Source organism: Entelurus aequoreus, linkage group LG12, assembly GCF_033978785.1.
Source record: "Entelurus aequoreus isolate RoL-2023_Sb linkage group LG12, RoL_Eaeq_v1.1, whole genome shotgun sequence".
Classification (NCBI taxonomy): domain Eukaryota; kingdom Metazoa; phylum Chordata; class Actinopteri; order Syngnathiformes; family Syngnathidae; genus Entelurus; species Entelurus aequoreus.
In genome coordinates this window covers 3,333,069-3,342,550 of record NC_084742.1, presented here as the reverse complement: position 1 = coordinate 3,342,550, position 9,482 = coordinate 3,333,069, and the positions used below count along the sequence as shown (strand labels likewise).

The 9,482-nt window shown below is 43.6% G+C and overlaps 1 protein-coding gene across 1 annotated transcript in view; it reads right to left on the bottom strand.

Annotated features, from left to right (window-relative positions):
- Window positions 1-237: 237 nt before the first annotated feature.
- LOC133662557 (protein transport protein Sec16B-like) overlaps window positions 238-9,482 on the bottom strand; it is a 19,871-nt gene continuing 10,626 nt past the window's right edge. The window contains exons 2-11 of the mRNA XM_062066673.1: window positions 2,161-2,222; window positions 1,956-2,094; window positions 1,662-1,883; window positions 1,497-1,594; window positions 1,276-1,357; window positions 1,086-1,203; window positions 916-1,027; window positions 743-848; window positions 518-655; window positions 238-369 (exon numbers count right to left, since the gene is read on the bottom strand). Of these exons, the coding sequence (XP_061922657.1) occupies window positions 238-369; window positions 518-655; window positions 743-848; window positions 916-1,027; window positions 1,086-1,203; window positions 1,276-1,357; window positions 1,497-1,594; window positions 1,662-1,883; window positions 1,956-2,094; window positions 2,161-2,222 (1,209 nt within the window). The remainder of the gene's footprint in view (window positions 370-517; window positions 656-742; window positions 849-915; window positions 1,028-1,085; window positions 1,204-1,275; window positions 1,358-1,496; window positions 1,595-1,661; window positions 1,884-1,955; window positions 2,095-2,160; window positions 2,223-9,482) is intronic.

The following is a 9,482-nucleotide window of genomic DNA, read 5'->3' as shown; positions in this document are numbered from 1 at the left end:
TATTTATTAATGATTTAATAATCAAATAAATGCATATTACCCTGAACAAAGACCTCCTATTTTTGAGTTTCACCTGTATATATGTTTTTTATTTTATTTGTTGTAAAATATTAACAATTTTTAATTGAAATACATATTATTTGAAATGATAATTATTAGTGATCTGAACAAAGACCTGCTATTTAGCTGACATAGAACTAGAAAGTCTTTTCAATGACAAAAGGTAGTTTCATGCATTCAAATGTAATAAAGAAAGTCATCCAATAAAAGTGAACTCGCCAGTAAACGATGGAGTCTGGACCGCAGTTCTGTCAGCCATCTTGGCTCCGCACTGATTGGACCTTCTATGTGTGTGAGGCGCTCGGCCAGCTGTGGAGGAGGAGGAGGAGGAGGAGGAGGAGGAGGAGGAGGAGGAGGAGGAGGAGGAGGAGGAGGAGGAGGAGGAGGAGCTTTCAGGTTCTTTCTTTGGTTCACGTCAAAGAAGCACTTATTGAAAGTCCAAACCCGCGAAGAGCACCTTGATGAGCTCCTCCGTCAGAACACGGAAGCCTCCTGGCTGCGTGAGGAGGGTCCGGCCCACAACCTCGCAGTAGTGGAACGCCGGACAAGCCAGTCCACAATCCAGAAGACGAGTTGCGTACAGAAACTTGAAGACCTGGACAACAAGTTGGTTTTGGGACACAGTTCTTCAGTGAAACGTCTTGGAGAAAACATCTCGGAGAAAACTCTCACTGTCTCCTACCTGGAAGGACGGGATGGAAAAGTGTTTGGCGCCGAGCGTCCGGCAGTACTCGTATATTTCGGTGCGGCGGATGGCGGCGTCGGAGGCGAAGCGCCGAAAGGTGTCCCTGAAGGAGACAAACAGGAAGTGAGCGCACAAACGGGTCAAGCCTTCCCGTTGGCGTCGCGGCTCACTTGTGGCTACGGCCCAGCAGGACCATCCTGGCCGTCGTCTCGCCGAAGGCGCCGAAAGGAACGCCGCTCGTCAGGTAGCAGACGTGGGCGGCGTGCAGCAGGCCTCGGGAGGCTGCGCGTGGACCAGAGTCAGTGTCCGGAAGGACAACCGCCGCCGGTCGGGATCTTACCTAGCGTGTCTCCCATGGCGACCACGGCTCGCCGCCGGAGGGTGGGGTCTCCTGTCTCGTTGGACAGCATCACGGCCAGGTGAGGGCGCCAGTTGGCCCGGTCGAGACCGCCAAAGCACTGCGTGACGACACGATGGCGACATGGAGACACCAGATCACGTCTAGGCGAGGTTGTGTACGCGCGTGTTACCGTGGCGACGGCTGGGATCCTGCCTGACAGCAGCTGGAAGAGGGTCTGGAGCGGGTCGGCGGCGCTCACCTGCCCGGTGAACCTGCCGTACAACACCTGGTCACGTGACACTTCCCAGTCTGAGGACCGCCTCTCGTTGCCGTGGGTAACGGGATTGGCAAACGTGCACAAAGGAGACAGGAGGAGTACACCTGCACGGCGTCCTCCAATCAGCCGCTCACCTGTCCAGCACGGTGGTGTAGGACCTCGCGTCCATTTTGCTGGCTAGGAAGAGGGCGTGTCCCCACAGGCCGCCGCCCATAGCCGACTCGAGAGCCTCCTGTGAAGCACACAGCAAAAGTCATGTCATCGTTTAAGGTCACATGACAACGAAGGCGGGGCGGGACCTTCTTCCTCCCGGCCAATAGCAGCTGAGTGTAGCCGTGTAGACTTTTCTTAGACATCTCCGCACTCCAGCTTCCCGTCAGGAGGTCGTCTCCCAGGCTCGGAGGCGCCTGGGCGACATTGTCCTCGCTGAAGTCGATAAGCGCCACATCGGCGGGCGCGACGCTTCCGTCCGAGCGCCATCCCGCCATCAGCAGCTCCGCCACATCGGAGCCGACTATTTGCTGGAAAAAGAGAGCGGCTTGAGGGAAATTAACTTCTTTTTTTGGACGTCGCGGGCAATATAAGTCTCTTACGCCGTTCTGCCTGCACAGCAATACCAGGATGTTCCACAAGAGGGCAGCAGAGCTCCTGTCCTGCACGTCGTCATCTTTGCTGCAGGCTAGCGCCCTCTGGCGGGCAAAGTCAATGGCGTCCACTTTGTGCAAGCCCTCCCTAAAAATAAAAGCGTTGGATTATGGAACCTGATGGGCGACCTGGGCTTTGCCAGGTGGTCGGTACCGAGTTAAAGGTCCTGGAAAGTTCCTCATCTCCTGCTGTTCCTGGGTCTTGCTCAGGAGGACCTAACAAACACAAATAAATGAACATAGAATAGGATCTAATTAGGGATGGCTCCCGTTGACATCTGAGTCGATATTCTACCGCTAATCAACGCTACCAATTTTTGGTATTTTTCTGTGTTGATGAATAATTGATTGGTTTGGATAATAAAATCATTTAAAAAAGGGACGATGCTGACAGCAGCTGTCTTGTTGTTGTGTCCTGAGTCATGATCACATGTGACATGTGACATGTGACATGTGACATGTGACAGACACTAGCTTGCAAGTCCAAGACTAGCGTCTGGCTCATGGTGTGTTGGTCATTTCAGTCCCTGCTGTCTCGTGTTGCGCCCTACAAAGTAGTAACAGTGCAAGTATTGCACCAATTACGCAGCAGCTGTGCCATTGTAACGTGCATTTTAGTTGTGCTTTTCAGTCACAAATTTGAAGGCGTTGAAATGAAAAAGTGAAATCGGTAGCATGTCAATAGCAAAGCTAACGTGTATAAGAATCACGCTAGTGCGTTTGAGGAAAAATGAAGCCATACTTTACTCACGTTGAAGCGGTTTGTTTTTTAGTCCATTTCTTTGTTGGCATTGTAAAAATTGCAACATTACCTGGAGGTGGTTTGGCTGAGTCCGCTCTCAGTGCTGCTGGAGTGGATCGCCAAGTGCAGAAATGCAAAGAGCCGATGTTTTGTTGAAAAAATGAGCTGCTACGTCGAGAAAAAGCTACCAGTTGCATAACTTGATGGCCGTGTCGAAGTTTTGAAACACCGATTTAAATATCAAATAATGCTCCAGCACATTCCGACAGGCATATTTAGCCAACATATAATGCTCCCACTACTGTACTAACCATCATATAATGCTCCCACTACTGTACTAACCATCATATAATGCTCCCACTACTGTACTAACCATCATATAATGCTCCCACTACTGTACTAACCATCATATAATGCTCCCACTACTGTACTAACCATCATATAATGCTCCCACTACTGTACTAACCATCATATAATGCTCCCACTACTGTACTAACCATCATATAATGCTCCCACTACTGTACTAACCATCATATAATGCTCCCACTACTGTACTAACCATCATATAATGCTCCCACTACTGTACTAACCATCATATAATGCTCCCACTACTGTACTAACCATCATATAATGCTCCTCACTACTGTACTAGCCATCATATAATGCTCCCACTACTGTACTAACCATCATATAATGCTCCCACTACTGTACTAACCATCATATAATGCTCCCACTACTGTACTAACCATCATATAATGCTCCCACTACTGTACTAGCCATCATATAATGCTCCCACTACTGTACTAACCATCATATAATGCTCCCACTACTGTACTAACCATCATATAATGCTCCCACTACTGTACTAACCATCATATAATGCTCCCACTACTGTACTAACCATCATATAATGCTCCCACTACTGTACTAACCATCATATAATGCTCCCACTACTGTACTAACCATTATATGATGGTTAGTACAGTAGTGGGAGCATTATATGATGGTTAGTACAGTAGTGGGAGCATTATATGATGGTTAGTACAGTAGTGGGAGCATTATATGATGGTTAGTACAGTAGTGGGAGCATTATATGATGGTTAGTACAGTAGTGGGAGCATTATATGATGGCTAGTACAGTAGTGGGAGCATTATATGATGGTTAGTACAGTAGTGGGAGCATTATATGATGGTTAGTACAGTAGTGGGAGCATTATATGATGGTTAGTACAGTAGTGGGAGCATTATATGATGGCTACTACAGTAGTGGGAGCATTATATGATGGCTACTACAGTAGTGGGAGCATTATATGATGGTTAGTACAGTAGTGGGAGCATTATATGATGGTTAGTACAGTAGTGGGAGCATTATATGATGGCTACTACAGTAGTGGGAGCATTATATGATGGTTAGTACAGTAGTGGGAGCATTATATGATGGTTAGTACAGTAGTGGGAGCATTATATGATGGTTAGTACAGTAGTGGGAGCATTATATGATGGTTAGTACAGTAGTGGGAGCATTATATGATGGTTAGTACAGTAGTGGGAGCATTATATGATGGCTAGTACAGTAGTGGGAGCATTATATGATGGTTAGTACAGTAGTGGGAGCATTATATGATGGTTAGTACAGTAGTGGGAGCATTATATGATGGTTAGTACAGTAGTGGGAGCATTATATGATGGCTACTACAGTAGTGGGAGCATTATATGATGGCTACTACAGTAGTGGGAGCATTATATGATGGTTAGTACAGTAGTGGGAGCATTATATGATGGTTAGTACAGTAGTGGGAGCATTATATGATGGCTACTACAGTAGTGGGAGCATTATATGATGGTTAGTACAGTAGTGGGAGCATTATATGATGGTTAGTACAGTAGTGGGAGCATTATATGATGGTTAGTACAGTAGTGGGAGCATTATATGATGGTTAGTACAGTAGTGGGAGCATTATATGATGGTTAGTACAGTAGTGGGAGCATTATATGATGGCTAGTACAGTAGTGGGAGCATTATATGATGGTTAGTACAGTAGTGGGAGCATTATATGATGGTTAGTACAGTAGTGGGAGCATTATATGATGGCTAGTACAGTAGTGGGAGCATTATATGATGGCTAGTACAGTAGTGGGAGCATTATATGATGGTTAGTACAGTAGTGGGAGCATTATATGATGGCTAGTACAGTAGTGGGAGCATTATATGATGGCTAGTACAGTAGTGGGAGCATTATATGATGGTTAGTACAGTAGTGGGAGCATTATATGATGGCTAGTACAGTAGTGGGAGCATTATATGATGGTTAGTACAGTAGTGGGAGCATTATATGATGGCTAGTACAGTAGTGGGAGCATTATATGATGGTTAGTACAGTAGTGGGAGCATTATATGATGGTTAGTACAGTAGTGGGAGCATTATATGATGGTTAGTACAGTAGTGGGAGCATTATATGATGGTTAGTACAGTAGTGGGAGCATTATATGATGGCTACTACAGTAGTGGGAGCATTATATGATGGCTACTACAGTAGTGGGAGCATTATATGATGGTTAGTACAGTAGTGGGAGCATTATATGATGGTTAGTACAGTAGTGGGAGCATTATATGATGGCTACTACAGTAGTGGGAGCATTATATGATGGTTAGTACAGTAGTGGGAGCATTATATGATGGTTAGTACAGTAGTGGGAGCATTATATGATGGTTAGTACAGTAGTGGGAGCATTATATGATGGTTAGTACAGTAGTGGGAGCATTATATGATGGTTAGTACAGTAGTGGGAGCATTATATGATGGCTAGTACAGTAGTGGGAGCATTATATGATGGTTAGTACAGTAGTGGGAGCATTATATGATGGTTAGTACAGTAGTGGGAGCATTATATGATGGCTAGTACAGTAGTGGGAGCATTATATGATGGCTAGTACAGTAGTGGGAGCATTATATGATGGTTAGTACAGTAGTGGGAGCATTATATGATGGCTAGTACAGTAGTGGGAGCATTATATGATGGCTAGTACAGTAGTGGGAGCATTATATGATGGTTAGTACAGTAGTGGGAGCATTATATGATGGCTAGTACAGTAGTGGGAGCATTATATGATGGTTAGTACAGTAGTGGGAGCATTATATGATGGCTAGTACAGTAGTGGGAGCATTATATGATGGTTAGTACAGTAGTGGGAGCATTATATGATGGCTAGTACAGTAGTGGGAGCATTATATGATGGCTAGTACAGTAGTGGGAGCATTATATGATGGTTAGTGCAGTAGTGGGAGCATTATATGATGGTTAGTGCAGTAGTGGGAGCATTATATGATGGCTAGTACAGTAGTGGGAGCATTATATGATGGTTAGTACAGTAGTGGGAGCATTATATGATGGCTAGTACAGTAGTGGGAGCATTATATGATGGTTAGTACAGTAGTGGGAGCATTATATGATGGCTAGTACAGTAGTGGGAGCATTATATGATGGTTAGTACAGTAGTGGGAGCATTATATGATGGCTAGTACAGTAGTGGGAGCATTATATGATGGCTAGTACAGTAGTGGGAGCATTATATAATGGCTAGTACAGTAGTGGGAGCATTATATGATGGCTAGTACAGTAGTGGGAGCATTATATGATGGTTAGTACAGTAGTGGGAGCATTATATGATGGCTAGTACAGTAGTGGGAGCATTATATGATGGTTAGTACAGTAGTGGGAGCATTATATGATGGCTAGTACAGTAGTGGGAGCATTATATGATGGCTAGTACAGTAGTGGGAGCATTATATGATGGTTAGTACAGTAGTGGGAGCATTATATGATGGCTAGTACAGTAGTGGGAGCATTATATGATGGCTAGTACAGTAGTGGGAGCATTATATGATGGTTAGTACAGTAGTGGGAGCATTATATGATGGTTAGTACAGTAGTGGGAGCATTATATGATGGTTAGTACAGTAGTGGGAGCATTATATGATGGTTAGTACAGTAGTGGGAGCATTATATGATGGTTAGTACAGTAGTGGGAGCATTATATGATGGCTAGTACAGTAGTGGGAGCATTATATGATGGTTAGTACAGTAGTGGGAGCATTATATGATGGTTAGTACAGTAGTGGGAGCATTATATGATGGTTAGTACAGTAGTGGGAGCATTATATGATGGTTAGTACAGTAGTGGGAGCATTATATGATGGCTAGTACAGTAGTGGGAGCATTATATGATGGTTAGTGCAGTAGTGGGAGCATTATATGATGGTTAGTGCAGTAGTGGGAGCATTATATGATGGTTAGTACAGTAGTGGGAGCATTATATGATGGTTAGTACAGTAGTGGGAGCATTATATGATGGTTAGTACAGTAGTGGGAGCATTATATGATGGTTAGTACAGTAGTGGGAGCATTATATGATGGTTAGTACAGTAGTGGGAGCATTATATGATGGCTAGTACAGTAGTGGGAGCATTATATGATGGTTAGTACAGTAGTGGGAGCATTATATGATGGTTAGTACAGTAGTGGGAGCATTATATGATGGTTAGTACAGTAGTGGGAGCATTATATGATGGTTAGTACAGTAGTGGGAGCATTATATGATGGTTAGTACAGTAGTGGGAGCATTATATGATGGTTAGTACAGTAGTGGGAGCATTATATGATGGTTAGTACAGTAGTGGGAGCATTATATGATGGCTAGTACAGTAGTGGGAGCATTATATGATGGCTAGTACAGTAGTGGGAGCATTATATGATGGTTAGTACAGTAGTGGGAGCATTATATGATGGCTAGTACAGTAGTGGGAGCATTATATGATGGTTAGTACAGTAGTGGGAGCATTATATGATGGTTAGTACAGTAGTGGGAGCATTATATGATGGCTAGTACAGTAGTGGGAGCATTATATGATGGCTAGTACAGTAGTGGGAGCATTATATGATGGTTAGTACAGTAGTGGGAGCATTATATGATGGCTAGTACAGTAGTGGAGCATTATATGATGGTTAGTACAGTAGTGGGAGCATTATATGATGGCTAGTACAGTAGTGGGAGCATTATATGATGGTTAGTACAGTAGTGGGAGCATTATATGATGGTTAGTACAGTAGTGGGAGCATTATATGATGGTTAGTACAGTAGTGGGAGCATTATATGATGGTTAGTACAGTAGTGGGAGCATTATATGATGGTTAGTACAGTAGTGGGAGCATTATATGATGGCTAGTACAGTAGTGGGAGCATTATATGATGGTTAGTACAGTAGTGGGAGCATTATATGATGGTTAGTACAGTAGTGGGAGCATTATATGATGGCTAGTACAGTAGTGGGAGCATTATATGATGGTTAGTACAGTAGTGGGAGCATTATATGATGGTTAGTACAGTAGTGGGAGCATTATATGATGGTTAGTACAGTAGTGGGAGCATTATATGATGGTTAGTACAGTAGTGGGAGCATTATATGATGGCTAGTACAGTAGTGGGAGCATTATATTATGGCTAGTACAGTAGTGGGAGCATTATATGATGGCTAGTACAGTAGTGAGGAGCATTATATGATGGTTAGTACAGTAGTGGGAGCATTATATGATGGTTAGTACAGTAGTGGGAGCATTATATGATGGTTAGTACAGTAGTGGGAGCATTATATGTCATTTCAGTCCCTGCTGTCTCGTGTTGCGCCCTACAAAGTAGTAACAGTGCAAGTATTGCACCAATTACGCAGCAGCTGTGCCATTGTAACGTGCATTTTAGTTGTGCTTTTCAGTCACAAATTTGAAGGCGTTGAAATGAAAAAGTGAAATCGGTAGCATGTCAATAGCAAAGCTAACGTGTATAAGAATCACGCTAGTGCGTTTGAGGAAAAATGAAGCCATACTTTACTCACGTTGAAGCGGTTTGTTTTTTAGTCCATTTCTTTGTTGGCATTGTAAAAATTGCAACATTACCTGGAGGTGGTTTGGCTGAGTCCGCTCTCAGTGCTGCTGGAGTGGATCGCCAAGTGCAGAAATGCAAAGAGCCGATGTTTTGTTGAAAAAATGAGCTGCTACGTCGAGAAAAAGCTACCAGTTGCATAACTTGATGGCCGTGTCGAAGTTTTGAAACACCGATTTAAATATCAAATAATGCTCCAGCACATTCCGACAGGCATATTTAGCCAACATATAATGCTCCCACTACTGTACTAACCATCATATAATGCTCCCACTACTGTACTAACCATCATATAATGCTCCCACTACTGTACTAACCATCATATAATGCTCCCACTACTGTACTAACCATCATATAATGCTCCCACTACTGTACTAGCCATCATATAATGCTCCCACTACTGTACTAACCATCATATAATGCTCCCACTACTGTACTAGCCATCATATAATGCTCCCACTACTGTACTAACCATCATATAATGCTCCCACTACTGTACTAGCCATCATATAATGCTCCCACTACTGTACTAACCATCATATAATGCTCCCACTACTGTACTAGCCATCATATAATGCTCCCACTACTGTACTAACCATCATATAATGCTCCCACTACTGTACTAGCCATCATATAATGCTCCCACTACTGTACTAACCATCATATAATGCTCCCACTACTGTACTAACCATCATATAATGCTCCCACTACTGTACTAACCATCATATAATGCTCCCACTACTGTACTAGCCATCATATAATGCTCCCACTACTGTACTAACCATCATATAATGCTCC